This window comes from Citrus sinensis, chromosome 6 (assembly GCF_022201045.2).
Source record: "Citrus sinensis cultivar Valencia sweet orange chromosome 6, DVS_A1.0, whole genome shotgun sequence".
Lineage (NCBI taxonomy): Eukaryota > Viridiplantae > Streptophyta > Magnoliopsida > Sapindales > Rutaceae > Citrus > Citrus sinensis.
Window position 1 is genome coordinate 20,853,340 of NC_068561.1, and position 22,645 is coordinate 20,875,984.

The window sequence follows — 22,645 nt, forward strand, 5'->3', positions numbered from 1 at the left end:
TGTACATAAAGATAAAATTGTAATTTAAAACAATTTACTCCCAATCCAAGACAAAGTAAACAAATAATTGAGATTCTGATTGACAATCCATACTTTTATTTAATCTAAGTAAACACTCTACTCTCACTCTCACTCCACACTCCTAATTCAAAGATTCTCACTCCAATCCAAAAAGTAAACGCAGAGCCATCAGTTTTAGATGGGTTGGCCAAACCCTCCTCTTCTTTCCTTAAGCGTTTGTGTATGAGAATGCGTTCACCAAATAGAAGTGCGGCATTTGGAAGCCTTGTCAATGAAAGCACTTGCTCTCGAATGTGTTCATTTCTAGAAGCACTTGCAACACCTTTTTACTCTCGAAAACTTCTTTTTGTCTGTTTGAGTTGAAGCACTACGAAGTGGGCTTGAAAGAAGTTTGTCATTATCCTACTTCTGAAAGCACTATTGACAATACTAGAAATATTCTCAAAAACACCCAAAAAGTTGAAAGTGAAAGCAGTTTTGAGAGGTGACCCAGATGGGCTGTAGGTGTATCATAAGGCGAGATTGCATAGACCCAGATTGATCCTCCACTTTGGCCATTTCAGCTGTAGTGAAAACAGAAGATATCAAAAGCTGAGGCAACCGGTGGTGCCAGCCAAAGAATTTTTCAGTCTCAGAAAACACACTACAATTTTTTTTTTTTTTTAAATCTAAAGAAGAACAGATGTCCAACAATGGCATGCCCAAAAAATCATCAATTCGCCAGTTTCAATCATATAAGAGATGCCGAATGAGAAACAATGGAAACTGCACAATTTGAATGTCATTGAATGTTCTTAATATCAAGACGTCTTAAGCCGAAGGGTAGCTCCAATGACTCTTTTTCCGTACCAAATGTGAGATTTCTAATCTACATAACACGTCTGTTCCCTATAAATGGAACTGGTTAGTGGGTGCCAAATAATTGGTTAGCTTGTCTGTCTTTACAATGGTGCTGGAGTTCATCACAGATGCTATCAAATAGACAGCCATGATGTACCTTGAAGGATGAAAATCTGTTGGTAGTTATTTTCGGGACAAAATTAGGACAGGTAACGCAATACTTGATTAGCTCTTCTCAGGACCTACAAGTTGTTTTCGGCTTTCCAAAGGAGCATAACTATCCATTGAACGACTGACCTGATGATTCTGATGAATTGAGATTTATATTATTAACAAGTAACAATCCAGGTTCCCATATAACCTCTAAGAAAGGAACAAAAAATTGTAGATTTAAGATACAAGAACTTAATTTCCCTGTATGCTTTTTTGTGCTAGAGGAATGCTAACCTCTCGAGACCCTTATGAGCTTATTACCAATAATCTCTACACGAACAAGCCCCTCCTTCAAAGTGATGGAACCGGTTTGCATCTCTGACGATAATCACCCTCCTTGTTATAGCTGATACGTGCTTGATAAATGAGTGGCAGTCACCACAAACTCTCAGATTCTTCATAATCCTAATATGAGTGCCTTCAGGTGTGGCAATAAGGCCGAATGCAATTGCCAACTTCTCACTATGTGAATACAAATTTCCAACCTTAACTTCTTCATCAACATCATGCAACTCAAAGTTTGTATCAGGGATATAACCAGCCAACTCCAATTTCTCGCTTAACGTCACCAGCATTCGATAGATTTCCTCTGACTGAGGATGAGTAGTATCACCAACACTAAATTGATGAATTTTATTCTCCACCTCAATCCAAGTCCAACCAGGAATTTTCTTTAATCTCCTACGTGTCATCAGATCCCTAATCTTTGCCACATCTTGCCACCTACCAGCATTTGCATAAATATTGGAAAGTAGTACATAATGCCCTGGATTCTGCGGCTGTAGTTCAAGTAGGGATTTTGCAGCCATTTCTGCTAGGTCTACATTCTTGTGAATTCTACATGCTCCAAGCAAAGCACCCCATAACCCCTCATCTTTTTCAACACTCATGCTTTCAATCAATTTCAAGGCCTCATCAAGTCTTCCAGCACGTCCCAAAAGATCAACCATACAAGTATAGTGTTTCACATCTGGCCTAACAGCAAAATCATCCCACATTGAAGAAAAAAGCCGAAGACCCTGTTCAACCAAGCCTGTGTGACTACAAGCATATAGCAGGGATACAAAGGTGATCCTGTTTGGTAATACCCTGCTACTTAACATCATGGGGAACAAATCAAGAGCTTTCTTTCCCTGCCCATGATACCCATAAGCTGCAATCATTGCACTCCAAGAAATTACATTCTTTTGTCGCATCCTATCAAAGATTTCCCTTGCAGAATCAATACTCCCACACTTAGCATACATATCAATCACCGCAGTCCCCAAAATCACATCCAATAAAAATTTATTCCTTGTTAAAAAATCATGAACAAGTCTAGCCTTTTGTATAGACCCCAGTTTCGCACAAGCATAAACAACACTCACCATAGCCGTATTATCCAGCACAACACCTGCCCCTCTCATCCTCTCGAATAAATCCCAGGATTCATTAGCATTTCCGGACTCCGCACACGCACCCATCATCACTGTCCAAGTGACAAGGTCCCTACTTGGCATTTGATCAAACAACTGCCTAGCATCATCAATAACTTTACACTTAGCATACATATCAACAAGAGCTGCACATACAAACTGATCTATATCCAACCCAGATTTCAGAACAATGTCATGAATCAATCTTCCCATTACAATATCCTTTCTATCTCTACAAGCCCTAATGACGAAAGGCAAAGTATAGCTATCTAATTGCATGCCACATCTAATAAATTCCCTAAAAGTCTCAAAACAGTTTATAAAATCACCAACTTTAGAAAACCCTCCAACCATTACACTCCAAGAAACTGAATCTCTCTCTTTCATCCCATTGAATAATGCATGAGCATCAGTTAAGGCTTTGTGTAGGGCGTAAATATAAAGCAGTTTGTTTGCAACAATGAGATTAGTTAGAGTACCACTGGCAACAATTTGGGCATGCACTTGTCTTATCTGAAAAATGTTTCTACAGCTAAGTAGTGAAGAGATAATAAACTTTGGATCGACAGAGCGTGTAAATTGACAATCTGGTACCGTTTGCATGGGGGCTCGTGGGTTTATGGGATTTTGTTCATGACCATGAGGTTCCAATGGGATAGCAGCAGTTGTGGAAGATGAGAAAAAGCGAATCTTTGCACTCGTAGAGAGAATGAAGCCATGCTTTTTGAGTTTAGACATTGGATTTGGAATTGAACGAGTCAAAACAATCAGAAATCATATGAATCTTTTATAATTTTTGATTGTGTTAGAGTGCGGGCTGAACAAATTAACAAATAGAAATAGAAAAAGAAAATAATGAAGATGGTTCTTTTAATTATAAATAAATGAATCATTCCAAATAACGCCATGTTTACTTCAAAGCCAACCAGAATGGAAGAAGCCATGATATTTCTTAATGCATCCCAGTACTCTCAATATGAAACTTAAAAACCTAACTGTGGAGTGTACCTCAATTTACATTCTTCTAATTTAACCACAATATTAAATCCCAAGATGGGATTTATTCATACTAGAGAAATTACAAACTAGCAACCCTCCGCCTGTGCTTTTCTGAAACATTACAATCATCATTTTGCGATAATAAACAAGGTACACTAGTGATACAGAAACAAAAAATTTCCATGAGACCGCGCCGAGTTTAGTTGATTTGGGAAAGGGGCGATCGTGGTATCAGAGACGGTTTTAATTCCTTCACGTCAAATGATTCATACGAATTGTTTTCCCGGAATTCCTCTAGCAGGGTCTCCATTGGCATGGCTCTAAGTGACTCGATAGTACCTTTACTAGGTACCTCCGATTCACATCTTGTAGGAGTTGTACCAGTATGCTCATAATCCTGCACATAATTTTCAACATTTGAACCAAATTATTTTGAGTAATTTTGTTCAAGTCAGTGTTGATAAAAGAAGAAAAAAAAAATTAAGTTGAATACTATACCATATATCGTTGCTGGAAGGTTTCTTGAGCCTTCTCTTTTATTGATGCCGACTGGGCAGAGTGACTCTCCCGGAAAAGATTGATCGTCTTTTCATGAGCCTTTACATCATCCAAAACTTCAGCTATTGATGCCTGCTCCTGCTCTGATGCACCTGAACCACATTCGAAAATCAAAATATCACACCTCCAACTACAATTATTATTGGTCATTTTACTAGTATGATACTTTTTAAATTTTACGTTTTAAATGAAATTGAACAAGATTATCACTAATAAACTCAAGATCCTTTTAAGACAAACTCACTAGAAATGAGCTGAAGGGCATCTTCGCTGCTTTTAGCCACTTCTTCCTCCGTGGCAACTCGAGCTGTGTCAACCTCAACATCATGCTGCTCATTACTATAAGAAGCATTCCTGTAGCAAATAATTGAAAATTTAACCTACCGCAGTGGATATGAAAGCACATGGTTCTAAATATTAAACAAAATGATGATAACTGTTCTAGTCACAGTCTCAAATCTCAATGACCAAAAATATGGTTGTATCCACTAATTCCAGTTGGAACTGATTGTTAGTACTTATTAGTCACAGTTGATGTTTAATCTACTACAATCATATGTGGAATTTAAAGTGTGTACAGATTAAGCAAGACTAATACAAAGCCTTATCTGTTTACTGAGGGAAAATACAAAGCCTGCCGATCACCGACCTGGCAAGCGAAATCATGCTCGATACATGTTTACTCTCCATCTCATTCACTGATTCATATGTCCTCTTCCAATGCCCAAAAGCTGACTCACCAGAGTTTACACTAAAACAAGCACAATTTTAGGAAAGCTAATAAAGAAGGATTTAAGGAAATGGATCCAGACCAATATGCAGTAATACAAACAAACCTACCACTCCTGTAGAAGCAATTCCATTCTACAATGTTTGGCAGAAGAGTGGTCAGCACCATCGTTGGCATCGTTGTCAGCTTGCGTGGCAAATGCCTGCCATTTTCGCTTAGCATCATTAGTTATGCCCTCCACTGATGAAACATGTCCGTCTAAAAATAGCTTGCTTGAAACAGCATTTTCTCTAAAATCAACAAGCCTTGCGTCCACCTGTATTTTCACCATGAGTCTTTCTTCAGCCATATTAATAGATATTAGAACAGAATAATGAAAAAGGAGAAAGCATGGACAAACCAATTCTTTTTGACGACGCATGTGACTAGAGACTAGGCTAGTCACATCAGCAATAAGCTTCTCTGTATCAGATTTTGTTTGCTCCTGCACAGAATACACTAGAGAAGTTAGAAACAGCAATATAATGTCTACCTGATCATAAAAATGTACATCATACCTCATAAGCCTTCTGAAAATCAGCAATGCTCTTCATTTGATTCTCATCAGCTTGCACAGCATAATTTTCTAATGATTTTGACTCTTCCAAAAGCTTCTGTAGAAATCCATTAGTGTGTTCAGCAATGTCCTTTGTTCGCTCAATGGTAACTTGGAACCTCTGTTGGATTTCAAAAAGGCACGGCATATTAAAGATTTAGATCTAACAGTTGAAATAAAAAAGAAAAAGCAACCACAAAGAATTATGATAGATACACGATGCAACAATAATGAACAACCATAATCAACACGGAATAATTGGTTAATTGCAAAAAGATTTGAAGTTGTTTCTCAACAGATAAACATTTAGACAATCAAAGTGAAGAAAATATAGATCAAAGATTGTACAAATGATAAAGGATTCCATCTAAAATACCAGCACAGAAACAAGCTAAAGATCAACATAAAAACCTGACGCATTTCCCTTGCAAAGATAGCCATTTCTCCTTGTTGAGTCGAAAGAGTAGTCTGAAGATTTTCATATATTGAAGCAGCTTCTCTAGCCTCTGATGCTAGAAACTGATTAATAGAAAAAAATGTGGAGTAGTAAATTATTAGAGGGAGCCAAATCATCATATAATTATGGTGCAGAAAAGGAAACAGAGAAACACAATGCATTGTTTCTGGAACAACTGTTACATACTTCTTTAATAGATTCTGAATTAGAAGAAGCAAAAGCCGAAATTTCCTCTAAATTCGCATTTGAGCAGGCCTTATGCAAACGCACAACATTTTGTACTGCCTCCATGTGAGAGCAGTACAAAGCCCTTGATGCTGTTACTTTCTTCTTCAAATCAATAACCGCCTAATGACAAGGTTTAGAGGTAAAAGAACAAGTTGGTTACAAAGTTTTATTAGTCTTAATTGCTAAAAAGAAAAAGAACAGAACATAAAAACAATATAACACTAGAAATCTATGACAACAAACAGCTTTAAATGTAACCAAACTATATCAAATACCTTTTCATGTATGCCTAAAAGAGAATGGCAAAGTTTCTCAACATGTTTAAGATGTTCATTTTGTTGACACGTAGATAAGTCCAAAATGTCGCAAAGAGAACCAATTTGCTGAGCAAGCTCAACTTGGAAATTTTCAACAACTGATCTGTTATCGGCATTCAGTTTGTCTTCTCTTCCTGTAACAAACCATCTCAGAGTCAGATGTTTTGTTACTGATGAAAAAGATTTACTGATTATAACTGAAGGAAAAGCTAAATACCTATCTTTTGAAAAAGCAACACATTATCCTGAAGGGCTTTCTCCAAGTTACCCCGCAAAGTGCAAGCTTGATGAGTCAAAGCATTTTCTGTTTCATCAAAAGAAATTAAACATGATAATAATTTATAAAACATAATCAAAATTTTAAGAAGAAAGTTTATACAGACCTGCTTTTTTCTGTTCAGAAATAATAAAATCCTTCTCTTTTAAAGCATATTGACACTTCTTCAATTGTTCCTCCGCGTTATTAAGCAATTTTATTGTTTGGTCAAGGTTACTCTGCATTTATTACATATTCTATAAGAAACCAGGAATAAATCCAGAAAGATAAATAACCAAAAACGTATCAGAAAACTCACCTCAGTTAATTCAAGTTTGGTAGTCAAATCTGAGCATTGCCGAACCTGGCAATCGTATTTGTCTTGCAACTCCTCGAGTTGCTGGTTTTAGGAATATACCAAAATGTGATAAGTTAAAATTTGTCTATCATGTCAGAAATTTGCATGGCATATGTGCCAATTATTAAATCTGAAATTAACAACAAATAGACTAACCTTCTGATGGGTTTCTAACTGAACACCCATTTGTTCAATCTGATCAGCCATTGCCTAAATGCAAGAAAGAGAACACTAGGGTCGGATGAGTATTCTAAATATTGGGTGGACAAATGGAACTTCACAAACAAGTATCCATAGCAGTATATGTATATATGCACTGCTTAAATTTAGGAATGATGCAATACCTTTCTCTCACTCTCCTCCTGATAGTATCGTTCCTTTGGGATATAGACACCATTTTTCTCACGTGCAGCGTAAACCTCTGGAGACAATGTTAAATAGAGTTAACATCTTAACCCATTATGCATTACACAGAACAATTACTTGCTTTCATGCATTTTCGCCACCGACTACTGTGAAAAGCATCTCACCTGCCTTAAGTCGATCAATTTCACCATAAAGGTCTTTTATAAGAGTTGATTTCATCATCTTTTGGTTGACCTACAAACAGCAATTAACAAAGAAGGAACTCATGAGAATACATTTAATAATATAGACATCATTACCCGATATATGAGAAATCATGATCTTTATACACGCAAATAGAACAGGGACAAACCTCAGGTTTATTCTTAATATTCTTTGCCCTGTGTGCATAGTCCAATGTACTCAAGGTCTCCTCCAGACAATGAACAGCTGGTGAAACTGTAGCTATAATGCATGTCTTGGTTCTTCCACCGAGAGAATCACGAAGTAACCGTGTTAGCTTGCTATCCCTGAAACACAATTCAACCTTACACTCAGATTCAATAATAATCAGATTATGGAGACAATCAAAATTACATAAAAATGTTGCTTAAACCTGTATGGAATATGACCAAGATGCTCTACAAGTGCATTAATCACTCGCCCTAGAGTAAGTAAGCTTTTGTTAATTTCACCAGCTTCCCTTGCACGACCCTATTAAACAATAAGATCAAATCAATGCATTAACAATTTCAGCTTTTCCACATTAAAATTCAAAATCTAATATGAATTTTCACAAAAAGCTAATTGTACATTACCTCTCTAGCACCAGATCGTGATATATTTTCAGAGCCAGCTAAATCAACTAAATTTAACTTGCCACACTTTATAAGTTCTTCTCCTTCTGGTGTTGCTTCCTTGATATGTATTGTAATGGAAAACAAAGAATGCGATCGACTGAAACATAGGATAGATTCTTAGTAATATAGAAATTTCAACTTTGACTTTAAACACGAAAATAGCCAAATCAGCTACCTTGATTGCTTGTTTAACAAAGTTTCAGCAGTTCGGCGTTTTGCAGACCCTCGCTCCAATAGAGTAAAAATTTCACTCGCACTAGTGACAATTTCCTCCTCCAGACCCCTTACAAGTACTCCACCTTTTCCATCCTCCATAAGAGGTAATTGTTTCTTTTGCTTATCCTCAACAGCAGCCCTTGAAATTTCATCTGGGGCAAGCAGATCAGTGATCTCCTCATTGTATAACTCTAAGAAAGTGACTTTCACACTGTACTCTGCATTTTGACTCTCAAGAGTATCAAAAATTTGCTGAACAGCTCTGGGTATAACCCCTGCTTCTGGAGGTAATTCTCCATTGGGCCCACTCTGTCTCATTGAACATAACTACCAAATGTAAGATTCATTGACAAAGAGAAGAAAGGGTATTTGCAAGAATCTAACAACAGGACACATAGTATACCTTCGACCTTTTGCATTCCCCCTCCATTGTGTATGTCTTCCCTGTTCCAGTTTGACCATATGCAAATATGGTGCAATTGAAACCTTCTAAAACTTCATTCACAATTGGAACCACCGCTTGTTCATAAAGATCTCTCTGCTGAGCTGAGGGACCAAAAACCTACACAATCCTTAAATACAACTTCAGAATCGACCACAAAATAACACATTGAAATATAACTTCCTAACACAGCATACTCTGAGAAAACATATTTACCAAAACCTATTAAAGCTCTACTAGATAAGAACTAGATCAAAAGTTTAGTGGAACAAGGTATATTCACCAAACAGAAGGCATCCAATCAACAAACAAAGGCACTATTCATGTCACAGTAAGGCCACAGATCGAATTAAAAGAATCCCAACTAAGACATTCCACAATAACCATTCACTTTTAATGTGACATAGACCTTCCCAAGGACAAACAGTTATCATTCACAAACTATAAATAATACCATTAATTACAACTGAAACTTTACTCAAATCAAACTAACTACATTGACTTTTCAATGATTGTTGATAAGTGTGATTAATATGGAAGACATTTTCACAAAATTTCTGTTTAGCAACAGTGCCTGGAATTGAAGTTCAACCATAGCATAAACAATGATCCATAAGTAAAACTTATCTTAATCCAAAAACAAAGTTACTAATATTTGACCAAACTTAGTAATATGAAGTCCGTACAGGCGTTCAAATCACAAATGAATTAGCTTAATTACTTAATTTTCAAATCCAAAACAAAAAATAACTGAATTTAAAAAGAAATTACCTTATCGAAAGTAAAAACCCTATCGATATGCTTCCCGGCAATACTCTGCGAAACAGCGACTTCTCTTTGATACTCATTACAAGTCACCACTTGCGGCGCGTTATTTTTCAACTCTTCTTCACTAAACGGCCTGAGAAACCACTCAAAACGAGAGAACCATCAGCAATTACATTAACAATCAAAATAGAAGGAAACATCGAAGCACGAAACCCTAACGGTCACCTGCAACGGAGAAGTACTTGGACGTTAACGCCTTTCTCTTTTTCGTGGCGACCCGACATTTTGAACCGGCGATTAGCGGGAGAATCGCACGAACCTATCGTGTTACTTGTTAATTTTTGCTCAGATCTTCTTCGAATGTGAGATTTTGAAACTTTTTTTTATTTTTATTTTTTTCAAAATCTATCTCTGTCTCTCTTCCTATCTCCGGAATCGAATCTGAAATGAGAGAGAGCGGGCTGAAGTGAGATTTTGAATTTTTTGGGGAGCCGCTCGCTTGGTTATTTATTCAACGGTTGATTTTTTAGGGCTGTTGATCGACGGTCTACGTTTGTGCTAAATTTGAATTTGGTTGATTTGACTAAAGTACCCTGAAATGTATGCCTAATCTAAGTCTTTGACAACAAAATTGGGCTTCGGCCATAAGACTAGCCTCGGCCCAAAAATACAATACTTTGGGCCGACCCAATATTTTTTACCCGACCTACGTGGAACATAAACAGTGATGGGAACAAAAATCTCTTGCAAAACAAGAATCAAGGGCGTGCCTACTGCCTTGCAACGGAAAAGCCCAAAAACTCATTAAAATGTCGGGTATGGAAAATGTAATAGAATTTTTTTTTTTTCAAAAATTAGAATATTAATTAATGTCAGGTCCTAACAATCGTTTCTTAAGTATTCATATAATTCCAAAGTGGCGGGTAGATCAAGCAATAACTATATCCCGGAGTAAAATTAGCAAAACAATTTTGTCAAAGCAGATATCAACTGACACACATTCTTTATTTGGTCGACAGAACAATGCTGAATTTAATCAAATTCGGCGCAAATTTAAAAGTCGGTGGCCGGTGGGGCAGTGGCTAGAATTATTGCAGTAAGATGAAATATATTTCGGTAAAGTTAATTAAAATAAAACGACAGGAAATTGCATGTGCAAAGTTGGATAAAAGTTGAAGTTCAACTGTGATGTGATTTTTACATCAATATTATACACAGTGCAGTTAATGCCATTAGCGATACCATCATCAGCTTCCCAAATGGGTAGAAAAATAGTTACTGTAAACCTGCTAAAGTTCAAAGAAGTGATTGTATCACTGTCAGTACCACTATATAAGCATTGTGCAAGCTACTGCATATGTACCAATCACTTGTAGAAATGATGATGGAGCCTAAGGGAGGTCGAATAGCCAGCGGCACTGAGTATAGTTGGTGTCGAGCCGTGCCAGGCGGCACCGGCATCGCCGTCTTGGCCATCCTTACATCCAAGGTGCCTGAAACCTCCGGGCTTCAAGATGCCCTAAACAAGCTACAAAGCTACCATCCAATACTGAGGTCTAGGCTTCATACAAACCCTAGCAAAAACACTTTCTCTTTTGTCACATCCCCTACTACATTTATTCAAGTGAAGTCATTCAACCTCTCATCAACTTCTAAAATCTTAGAAAGTTCAGAAAGATTTTCTATTGCACCCCTACAACTTATTCTTGAACACGAGCTTAATGAAAATGCCTGGTGCAACCTCAAGTGCACTAGTACAACTGACATGTTGTACGCGAGTTCTTATGCGTTACCTGATGCAAAGTGGGTGGTGGCGCTGCGGCTTCATGTCGCGGCGTGTGACCGGACAACGGCGGTGTCTTTGCTTAAAGAGTTGTTGTTGGTGCTAGTTAGCGATGATGACCAAGAACCAGAAGGGAGAGGGGAGGTTAATTTGGCAATTGAGGCTCTTATTCCTAAAGGAAAGGCTAAAAAGGCTTTGTGGGCAAGAGGAAGGGACATGCTTACCTACTCAGTGAATTCACTCAAGTCCACAAATTTGAAGTTCATTGATGCAAAGTCGCCAAGATCTTCTCAAGTCGTGAGGCTTCAGCTGAACAAAGATGACACTGAACGAATACTTCTTGTGAGCTTAATTTTATTTAAAAGTACAATGTTAATTTATTTTCTTTATACCTCGTTGATAACGAATTTTTGCAGACCTGTAAGTCAAGAGGAATCAAGCTATGTGGGATGCTGGCAGCGGCAGGATTAATAGCTGCACATAATTCTGATAATCAAAGAAAGTACGCTGTGGCAACCCTCACGGATTGCCGATCAATTATTGAGCCGCCTCTTTCTAATCACCGTTTCGGTAAGTTGATTAACAATTAGACCTAAATTAACACGATTTAGCTCTGTTGATGATCTATCTCTTCGAAGACAAAAAAAGATTGGCTAATTTGGTAACGAATTGGTTTCAAAACTCAGTGTTTCTGTACAAAATATTTTTGCAACTAGTCGGTAACAAATCATGATATTTATTATACTGTGAGTAGCAAAAGAAAAATTGTACACTTTGAGGTTTTGGTCTGCATACAGATGGCCCATGAAGAGTAGGGTACCATATGCATGCATCTAGGTATTGAATTCAATTTAATTAGTCATGTACACATGAAGCCCCACATTTTCCAATTCTTAAGAATCTGCAATTCGCCAAGGTTCATAAGCGTAATTAATACCATATGCAGTTAAGGTAGGATTGAAAAACCTCAGTTTTAATAAAGAGTCAAACTTTGTGGGTACAGCTTCAAATTTCAGCATATCACATGACTCTATTCATTTTATAATAATATAATTGTGTAAGGGCAGGCATCTCCCTCCATTAATACAAACTAAGTGTGCATCTGGTCATAAATGAGGGTAGAGGACTAGATGGGATGTGGTCGTAAAAGTTTGGAGACTTAATACAATTAACTGAATTAAGTGTGCATATGGTCATTAAAAGTTTTATTTGTGCAGGTTTTTATCACTCAGCAATAATGAATACACATTTGATCAAAAGTGGAGAAAAGCTTGGGGATCTAGCCAAGAAAATATACACTGCCTTTGTAAATTCAAAGCATTGCAACAGGCATTTCTCAGACATGGCTGATCTCAACTTCCTCATGTGCAAGGCAATTGAAAACCCTAGCTTGACCCCAGCATCGTCCTTACGATCATCGTTCATGTCAGTTTTTGAAGACTCAGTGTTTGATAGTTCTAATGAAATGCAGCAACAAGTAGGGCTAGAGGACTACATGGGATGTGCTTCGGTTCATGGCATTGGCCCGTCCATTGCGTTGTTCGACACGATTCGCGACGGACGGCTAGATTGCGTGTGTGTTTATCCTTCGCCGCTGCATTCGAGGGAGCAAATGCAAGAGCTGGTTGAGAAAATGAAGAGTGTTCTTGTGCAGAATGTGGGATAGCTAGAAATGCTGATGTGGTACTTTTATGGGTTCGTGCTCTATGTTGGGCACCTTGGGTTATCTCGTTATTATGATGTTAAATGAATTTAATGTTTACCATCTTTTGAGCATTATTAATTATAATGGATAATGTTTTGTAATTTTGTGAAATTTTTATTTTATGATATTTAATCAGCATAAAAGATTATATTATTAATAATTGTTGAACATGAAATTGATGAGGGGCATTGGGCACTTCTCATCCGTCGAAAATTATTATGTACACAATCTAAAAGATTTCATTTTCAACTGCCACATTTACTCATTAGCAACATGACCAAATTCATTAAGACATATACACTCAATTGCCGAAGTGAAAAAAAAAAAAAAAAAAGGCACTACCAGCTACTACATAGATAGAAAATCCAAATTTATTTTTCTTTTTTAGTGAAAAAAGTTGAAATTACAATTATAATTATTAGAATTTTATACTTTTAGTTGGTAGCATTACCATTGTCAGTGAACATACCAACACACATTTTTATTTTTCTAATGTTAGAAGGTTATTCTAAAAACATGCTCTTAAACACTTTTTTTTTTAATTACACAATTACGAATTCTAAGAGATTACTTTATTTTCATAGATATCAGTTAAAAAACGATATCGGAAACTCGAATCTTTCGTCTCAACCTTAAAATCTCTACAATAAAATATGAAATCTCAATTTTAAATTTCTGATCATAAACTTAACCTAAAAGCAGCGCATATTTCCTCTAGAGGTAATAACATTTAGGTCCCTGAGGTTTATAGTTCCCCAAATAATGATATAGTTTATTTATTTATCAAAAAAAAGGCCATTAACTCTGGCTCGTGTTGGAATGAATGAAATGCATTTTATTGTGAGGCTAAGATGGTTAAAAATTGCCTTTGGGGTTTGGTCTTCTGGCTTTTAAGCGGCGGGGGGGGGGGGGGGTTTAATGTAAATATTCGAGTTTAAATGATAGAAAAAATTAGGAGGGTTAAAAATTAATTTATATTTTTTCACCTCTATTTTTAAAGAAAGATAATTAGTTAAAACTTAAATATATAAGAGAATTATTCACTAGTTGTATAGTGACTAACAAACAATAACTGAAAAAAAATGGAGTCATTTGTACCAATTAAGAGTGATGTATATATTTAAAAGTAAATTGAGTCTATAGTCGGTCAAAACTTTATGAGTTGGGCCGTATCAAAATCAACAAAGTTAGGGATCTTAATATTTAAATTCTAATATCATGTATCACTTATGTATTAGGTAATAGATTTTATACCTAATTAAGTTATTTAATCACAATTTAATAACGAATGTCACATTAGTTAGAATTCAGATTATGACTTAGATTTTGAAATACCTAACATTACTCTATCAAAATTAATGTAAGAGGTCAGTGTATAGGCTTTTTATCTATAAAATCAATAAATTTATAAATGCAATTTTTCTTTTCCAAAGACGTTATAATTCTGTAATTAAAATAAACTTGAGGTATGTACCGAATATAATTGAAAAATTATGTCCTCTGTCGAAACAAAGTATGCGCCTAATTGGGGACCTAGATGTTATTATCTATAATTTAACTAACAAGATTATTTGTCTTTTTCAAAAAACACACTACTCTCCTTACTTCATCACTCTTCTTAGTTCTTCGCTCTAAGCCATGGCTGAACCACACAAAGAGCGGAACACCGAAGCGCCCGAGCCCATGGCTCGACCCGTGGGCGGCACCGAGTACAGCTGGTGCAAAGCCGTGCCTACAGGCACAGGCATAACCGTCCTCGCTCTTCTGCTTTCAAAACACCCCAACATTCAACTTCTCCGAACTGCCCTCAACAATCTCCAAAATAACCATCCTATCCTCCGCTCGAAGCTCCATTCTAGCGCCGACGCCAAAACCTTCTCCTTCATCACACCCCCCGAACCTCACATCCTAATTCAACAGTGCGATATCTCATCAACGTCTCAAACCATAAGCGACAAAACCGGCGCCGGTAGTCCGTTTCAGTTAATCCTAGAACACGAGCTCAATCGAAACACGTGGACTAATCCCAGCCACCAATCAAACACAAACAGTGACAGTAACTTGTTTTACGTGAGCATATACACGCCCAGTGAGACTCAATGGGTTGTAACTCTGCGGCTGCACACGTCGATATGCGACCGCGCATCGGCCGTGGCCGTGTCGAAGGAGTTGCTGAGGTTGATGACGGGGAGAGATGAGGGAGGGATAGAAAAGGAATATGATAGAAAAGGCGAGGTTAGTTTGGGAATTGAGGAGTTTATTCCGAGTGGGAAAGCTAACAAGCCGTTCTGGGCGCGTGGAGTGGACATGCTTGGTTACTCGCTGAATTCGCTCCGGCTGTCGAATATAAGTTTTGTGGACGCTGATTCGCCGAGATTTTCTCAGGTCCTGCGGCTGCAACTGAACCGCGATGAAACTGCGAGACTTGTGGAGGTAAGTAGTTTTATTAAGCTCAATCATTGTCGTTAATTTTTTACCAGCATTTTATGATCATACGATCATAATTCGCGCATCGGTAATAACGATCTAGTATGCGATGTGTACTGTCTTGCGATCTTATCATTATCTGCACGTGGTTATAAAAATGTCTCCAATAAGTCACTGTACCGTGGGTGAATTGACTCACGGAAATGTTAAGTGACTAGAAGGAGCCGTGACAATTTTGTTGGTGTGTAGGCCGAGAAATTCTTATTCTAAAGGTATATTCCTTCAGCTAGCAATAGAATCATATTGGTTTTGAATTTAAATTTATGTCTTGTTTACTTGCTCCTTTATCATCAGTAGATACATTAAACAAAATAAATGTAACAACGTGAATTTACTGCTGGGAAAGTTTTTAATGAGGGTGCTCTTAGTGAGGGCATGTTTTTGTCGTATCTGTGACAATTTTTGAAATATTTTCAAATTGTAAATAATATTTTAGGATCACAATTCTGTAGTGTATTATTAAAATAGACAAAATATTTTTCATCACAAAACATTAATTTTGTTCACAAACTACATTTTTTATAAAAATATTAGTCAGATTTTAGAGTAGCACTGGGCCTATTACCAATTTCATTTCGTGATTTGCAGTATATTTTTTATTTTTTAGGTTATGGACTCCTTGTGAATTTCCATATTATATGGTGGATGATTGAATCTTTTTAGTGCCACTGTTGAACGTACTGATAAAGCAATAGGCCCAATTTACCCAGGAAAGAAAAAAACAATCACATGATTCCAAATGAAAAAGCTTCATAGTAGGGCCCAGTTCATCGTTGGTTCTGGCTTTATCCTTCCAACCTATCCAAAGTTGTTGTCTTCTTTCGTCGTGATTTACATTTCCCATTTTGTGTCCCAGTAGAGATGGATGTGGGGCAATGTGCTCACATGGAGGTAGACATTTCTCCCATTTATTAAAGAAGGCCCCATTCCCAACATCATAAGTATAAAGATTCAAAGCAATAATTACAACCACAATCTCTGTTCATTTAATGAAGCACATATACAAATTAATTTATTCAGAGCTGCGCCTTGGCCCCCTAAAAGACTTCGTTTTTTCTCTTGACAAAATTTAATGCCCTAAGCTTTGGGCAGGGCAATTTGATGCAATCGCTTTGTTATTTAGCCATCCATAATGCCATGGGCTAGACCTACAGCCTTAACCTCGATCTGTGTATATATATGTATTCACATATTTAGATGTTTGAATCAGTGATTGTTATTCAGGCAATATATATTAGGTTAATTATTTTGATTAGTAGCTGCTTGAATTTTGGTACTAGGGATGGCAATGGGGAGGGGAGGGGAGGGGACCAATCTCCCCATACCCATCCCCGATATTTTACATATGTCCCTGTCCCCTCCCCGTCCCCGTCAGAATTGCTTAAGAGAATCCCCATCCCCTCCCCGAATAATAACAGGGGATCCCCGAGGGTCCCCGGTCCCCGAATAACTAATAGTCTAATACATTTTTTTATTTTCGATTTTAAATTAATCATATTAAAATAAACTCATACCGCTATTGTAAGCTCGTAACCAACTTTGACAGCACATTAAGGCCTCCAATGTGCTTGGATGAAGTCTGTTATGGTATGGGCTCACAACTCTACCACTAGTGTTAAAAGCTGATTCAGAAGCAACTGTTGTAATTGGAATTGCCAAAATATCTCTAGCAATTTGAGCTAATGTAGGATACCTATTAGCATTTGTCTTCCACCAATTCAAAATATTAAAATCTTCCATCCGAGGTATAACTTTCTCATCCAAATATGAATCTAATTCATCTGCAACAACTGCACAATCTCCATTGTTTACATAATCATCAAAACCTATCATCCATTTGGTTGCTTTCTTATAAGAATCCCCTGTAGATCTAGTAGAAAAACTACTACCAGTATAATCAAAGCAATAAACAGTTGGTGAAAACTTCAATTAATACTCTTCAACTAATTCCCGGCAAAGGGTGACCACTTTCCCAACATACAACTATTTTGATATTTATTATTTTTAACAATATTTATAATTTTGTTATTTATTTATTAGTAATTTTAAAAATAAAAATAAAATTAAAAATTAAAATGGGGAAATGGGTAGGGGATGGGGATTCCACCTCATCCCCGTCCCCTCTCCGAATAAAAAATTGGGTAAAAAATTTTCCCCGTCCCCTCCCCGAATAAAAAATTGGGTATAAAATTATCCCCGTACCCTCCCCGAATGGGAAAAATCCCCGATGGTACCCGTCCCCGTGGGGATTTTTGCCATCCCTATTTGGTACCATGAAAGATATCTTTTCGAGGTTAACCAACGATACCAGGAGGATGAGGAATTGATTAAGTTTTCTTAGTTCAGAAATAATTTCTGAAACGAAGGATAGAGTCATAGAGGGGAATTAAAAATGTGAAAATAAAGTATTTGATGCTTGGTAAACCAGCAAGCTTATATGCATCTTGTATTTTAAATTGTATATGTTTATATAATTATTGTAGAATAACATTGCTTAGACACACAGTATGGCTGAAATAAGCATTTTATTACCTAACTTACTGTTAGTCAACCAGTGCGTTTTAAGTAGTTGCATGCTTAAACTTTTTTTCGCAGGGCTGCAAGTCAAGAGGAATCAAACTATGCGGAGCTCTTGCTGCCGCTGGATTGATTGCAGCCCGTTCTACAAAATACTTTCCTAGTCATCAAAGGGAGAAGTATGCTGTTGTTACTCTCGTTGACTGCCGTTCAATCCTCGAGCCTGTTCTCAGCGACGATTATCTTGGTAAGTCCTAGTTCCTACCCTTAGTGATCAAACTAAAAACTTGTTTATTATGCTGCATTTCACCTAGGTCGCATATCCACATATCCAAAATTGGTTCAGGATTTTACCATTCTGCAATCCTGAATACGCATGATGTAAATGGCGAAGAAGAACTATGGGAGCTGGCAACGAGAAGCTACACATCTTTTGCGAATGCTAAGAATTCTGACAAACATTTCACAGACATGAATGACCTAAATTTTCTTATGTGTAAAGCCATTGATAATCCCGGTTTGACTCCAGCTTCATCCTTAAGAACTGCCGTCATCTCAGTATTCGAGGACCCCATTGTTGATGAAACAAACAAATTGCATCAAGAGATTGGCCTAGAAGACTACATTGGGTGCTCATCAGTACACGGAGTTGGCCCCTCTATCGCAATATTCGACACAATACGTGATGGATGGTTGGATTGTGCCTGTGTGTATCCATCGCCCCTGCATTCAAGGGAACAATTGCAACAATTGATTGATGACATGAAGAAAATTCTTGTAGAGGGTGGCAGCTTTGGGGATGGGGAGACGGGGGAGTGAGGAGTTGCAATTATTCTTTTTGGGCTTTTGCTGTTAAACCCATTTCAATGTGTACGCTTGGCGCAAGGGCTAGCCGCTAGCCCGTTGATAATTTGTAAGTTCCCACAGAGAACTTGTTGGATCAAACGTGCCCATAACGATCGTTGAAAAAACCATATCGAGGGAATAAGCATGGCCATCACGTCTTGAAAACTAGTTTAAAATGCAAGTGAAAACATAATGGTATTTCCATAAAAACCCATTTTGTCAAATTCATGTTCGTTGAAAGGGCGTGCCAGGAAAATGAGAAGGCTTTCTGTTCAAGAAAGCACGACTTTGATAGTTCATTAGAAGGCTTACATGTATAAAAAGGCACACGTGAACAAAATTTTTATTAGATATTTAGACGAACATACATTTATGGACCTACTTCTCCGGTACATTGTCCTTTCATGCACCTATCGGAGATCACGGCCAGCTTTCTAACTGTTAACAGCACCAATCAGCACCAAACTCTCTAATCGAAGCCAAGCCACCTTTTGTGGCGGATATGCTGTAAATTTGCAACTCATAAATTGGAAGACAAAAGCAAAAGAAGGGCAAAAGCTGCCTTGCTACTCAATTGAATCTACCGGAAAAGTTGCCTAAAAAGGCACTGCTAAACTCAAAATTAGCAGCCCAGGAAGTGCTGGTTTCATACATATGATACAGATCCTAATCAATCAAAAACAATTTTAACTTCCTCAGTTAATCTAATTAAATAAGCTCTTCCACAAGGTTCCCAAAATCAAACCTCTTATTGCTGCATTCAACAGCACTAACGATTTCTTGAAACGTTGAAACGCTGCATGGAACAACTAACCTATCCTTCTGTTCAAAGCCAAACTCATTATATGATTTCTCCAGCAACATCTTGAATAATGGATGTGAAAGAAACCCGGTTGGCACGACAAATCTCTCTTGCTCTTCTCCTACATAAACGGCAAAGAACCCCGTTGGCGTCGTCGCCATTGATGCCATGTCTTCATATTCCTCAAGCAAACATTGCTTGTGTGGTTGATTTTTGTCACCTCCACTCATAACTTTAACTTTCTTGGCTAGTTTCTTGAATGACGCCATCTTTTTTCCTAGCATTTTAATTCTTTGAACTTCAGAAGGAGAAAGAGAGCTAAAGAAGAAGTGGGTGGATGGGAATGGGGGAGAATTTGTATTGAATGTTTGGAGGATGAGTCTTCAATCTCTACTATAACTTATCAATAATTGAGGATCAGTATATATAATAATAAATAATAACGAAAGAGTTCATAGCACTTAGTATGGGAATTTCTCTTCGCCTACTTTGACTTATGAATGATTTGGACTTTAAAGCAATCAAAATTCTAACTTAGACTTTGTAAAAAGTAGAGACGAATGGTTGAATGGAAACTAAAGTTCTATGTGATGGGTCTTAATGCTTCATGCACATTTGTTGATAATAATTTATTACCTGAAATAGTGGCAAAAACATCAACCCTTTCGATTGCTCTATGCGAATGCATAAAATCCATCGATAGTTTTGTGGGGATTATCATTTGTTATTGTGTTTGCTTTGATTCAAATGCCAACCACTAATTAATCATTATGCCAAATTGCTAAGTACTTCATCAATTCACGTTCACACACCAAACAGATGAACCCCACTAACTCCTTTTGGTGAATTGGAATCTTATTCAGTCTATGATAGGCAAAAACAAAATTGGGAATCCTTCAATAATGTTGTTTTAAGGGTTAATCAACTGCTCAAAGAAAGGATATTCGGAATAGTGAACACCCTTTGCCTCTTCTTGTCTCATCGTTTGTCTAGAAGGTCCAAGGAAGTGCTTCATCTTCTTAAGTCTAAAGCAACTAATCTTATAAGAATAAAATATTATGAGGGAGATAAAGGGAGAGTTGGGTGGATTGGTAGAGCTTGGTGGGTGGCCATGATGACTGATGAAAGTGTGAAAGCTTAGTTAAAGAAAATTTGGGTAGTTAATGGAGAATTATAAATGGATTATATTATATTTATATTGCATTTTTGAACAGTTATTAAAATAGCCAATGCTAAGCCCCAAATTTGACTCAACGTGTAAGGAGGATAGAATTTGGAAAAAAAAACAAAAAAAGGTGTTAGTGACCCACTGACCCTCTAGTCACGCAACAAATAAAAAAAAAAGATAAGTGCAAAGGCCGGCTTTTGTTATTGTGATAGATGTAATAATAATTAATAAATGAGAATAATTGTTATGATTTACGAAGGGATGCCTCCCCGCAAAAGAGACAAAATTAAATTGAAAGCTTTAAAAGCAGGGCGGGGCCGGATTGAGTTGACTCCGGTGGAATCATTACGTCAAGCATGGCAATTTACACTGCGGTGGCCATGACCCGACAAATCGTACAAGGATCCGTCCTTTTTACGACGTCAATCACGGGTCGGATATTGAGAAAAAATAATAATACTATGGCCAAAAACCATGAATTATTATTAGTCAATCTTAACTTACATTTAACTTAATATACAATTTAAAAAATCTTGTCCGTTTAAAGTGTTAAAATTTAATCCAACGGCTAATGTTTAATTTGTCCAAAAGTTGTAAAGGATGGGAAACTAGCTGAATTGGTTTGCTAATTTAACAATCTTTTCTGTCTCTCGACTAACTTATTCTTGCTCTTTCATTATCTTTTGCAATATCTTTTCATACTCCTTAACAAAAAAAAGTACTCAAATATGATAATCACTCATTGTTCTCTATACCCCAATTAATATTATCACCAAGAATTGAACTTTTTCTACTCTTTTTTCTTCGAAATACTCTTTAGAGAATACCAAAAACAACCCTTTCTCTGCAGCGAAGACGACAGAGAAGAAAGTGGATTCATCCATAAACTTAGAGAACTCAACAGCGAAGAAAATGAACTGAATTTTGACTTTAGCTTTGATTTTGTAGAAATAGCAATAATAGGAATAAAAGCAAAAATAGACCCATCTTGAGAATTTTCTTTAGAATTAATTTTTCGATATGGGTTCTATTTAAACTCCAAGAAAATGGCCTGGGAGAAGAAGAATCACAACTAAAAACTGATTTTACAGTCTGCACGTCGGGTTAATGACCCACTGAACCTCTAGTCACGCAACAAACAAAAAAAAGATAAGTGCAAAGGCGGCTTTTGTTATTGTGATAAATGTAATAATAATTAATAAATGAGAATAATTTGTTAAGATTCAGGAAGGGATGCCTCCCCGCAAAAGAGACAAAATTAAATTGAAAGCTTTAAAAGCCGGGCAGGGCCGGATTGAGTTGACTCCGGTGGAATCATTACGTCAAGCATGGCTTTTAATACTGCGGGGGCCATGACCCGACAAATCGTACAAGGATCCGTCCTTTTTACGACGTCAATCACGGGTCGGACAACGAGAAAAAATAACAATACTATAGCAAAAGCTATGAATTATTATTATTATTATTTTTTGCTACAGACTGTATATCACATGAGATGATTCAATGAATGGATATGGACAACATGATTTATTTTATATTTTATTCAATTAATTATGTTATTTAATTTATGTAAAAATTTATAATTATATCATTACTCATTGAAAAAATACGCCTCAAGAAAAATCAAAAACACTTTCGACATAATATATGCCTATAATTAGTAATTGCCAATTAATTGAAGAGTTTTAACAAATTAGAACCAAAATTTTTTGAAAAAAA

At 36.9% G+C, this 22,645-nt stretch overlaps 5 protein-coding genes across 6 annotated transcripts; 2 read left to right on the forward strand and 3 right to left on the reverse strand.

Annotated features, from left to right (window-relative positions):
• Positions 1 to 1,065: 1,065 nt before the first annotated feature.
• Positions 1,066 to 3,232, reverse strand: LOC127903009 (pentatricopeptide repeat-containing protein At2g33760-like). The gene has a single exon (XM_052443541.1). The coding sequence runs from the start codon at positions 3,225 to 3,227 to the stop codon at positions 1,332 to 1,334; it is 1,896 nt and encodes a 631-aa protein (XP_052299501.1). The 5' UTR covers positions 3,228 to 3,232; the 3' UTR covers positions 1,066 to 1,331.
• Positions 3,233 to 3,413: 181 nt separating this feature from the next.
• Positions 3,414 to 10,107, reverse strand: LOC102616405 (kinesin-like protein KIN-5C). Its single transcript, XM_006481683.3, has 23 exons — positions 9,844 to 10,107; positions 9,622 to 9,751; positions 8,812 to 8,970; positions 8,368 to 8,717; positions 8,151 to 8,289; positions 7,949 to 8,046; positions 7,706 to 7,862; positions 7,518 to 7,587; positions 7,332 to 7,408; positions 7,144 to 7,197; positions 6,949 to 7,029; positions 6,757 to 6,868; positions 6,591 to 6,677; positions 6,332 to 6,507; positions 6,015 to 6,176; positions 5,783 to 5,890; positions 5,334 to 5,492; positions 5,177 to 5,260; positions 4,887 to 5,092; positions 4,696 to 4,797; positions 4,291 to 4,400; positions 3,987 to 4,138; positions 3,414 to 3,885 (listed from the first exon to the last, which is right to left on the reverse strand). The coding sequence occupies exons 1-23, from the start codon at positions 9,900 to 9,902 to the stop codon at positions 3,688 to 3,690; spliced, it is 3,030 nt and encodes a 1,009-aa protein (XP_006481746.1). The 5' UTR covers positions 9,903 to 10,107; the 3' UTR covers positions 3,414 to 3,687.
• Positions 10,108 to 10,882: 775 nt separating this feature from the next.
• Positions 10,883 to 13,207, forward strand: LOC102629589 (uncharacterized). The gene is made up of 3 exons (XM_006481807.3): positions 10,883 to 11,743; positions 11,818 to 11,971; positions 12,619 to 13,207. Exons 1-3 carry the CDS (start codon positions 10,976 to 10,978, stop codon positions 13,065 to 13,067), a joined length of 1,371 nt encoding a protein of 456 aa, XP_006481870.2. The 5' UTR covers positions 10,883 to 10,975; the 3' UTR covers positions 13,068 to 13,207.
• A 1,469-nt stretch (positions 13,208 to 14,676) lies between these two features.
• On the forward strand, positions 14,677 to 19,124 carry LOC102616692 (uncharacterized). Of its 2 annotated transcripts, none has more exons than XM_006481685.4 (3): positions 14,677 to 15,539; positions 18,189 to 18,357; positions 18,640 to 19,124. In XM_006481685.4, the coding sequence occupies exons 1-3, from the start codon at positions 14,745 to 14,747 to the stop codon at positions 18,927 to 18,929; spliced, it is 1,254 nt and encodes a 417-aa protein (XP_006481748.1). In that variant the 5' UTR covers positions 14,677 to 14,744; the 3' UTR covers positions 18,930 to 19,124. The 2 variants fall into 2 exon arrangements, with proteins under 2 accessions (XP_006481748.1, XP_006481747.1); XM_006481684.4 differs by having other exon boundaries at positions 14,678 to 15,539; positions 18,457 to 19,124.
• A 147-nt stretch (positions 19,125 to 19,271) lies between these two features.
• Positions 19,272 to 20,521, reverse strand: LOC102629869 (protein SMALL AUXIN UP-REGULATED RNA 9). The gene is made up of 2 exons (XM_015531435.3): positions 20,395 to 20,521; positions 19,272 to 20,035 (listed from the first exon to the last, which is right to left on the reverse strand). The coding sequence occupies exons 1-2, from the start codon at positions 20,477 to 20,479 to the stop codon at positions 19,665 to 19,667; spliced, it is 456 nt and encodes a 151-aa protein (XP_015386921.2). The 5' UTR covers positions 20,480 to 20,521; the 3' UTR covers positions 19,272 to 19,664.
• Positions 20,522 to 22,645: the final 2,124 nt, after the last annotated feature.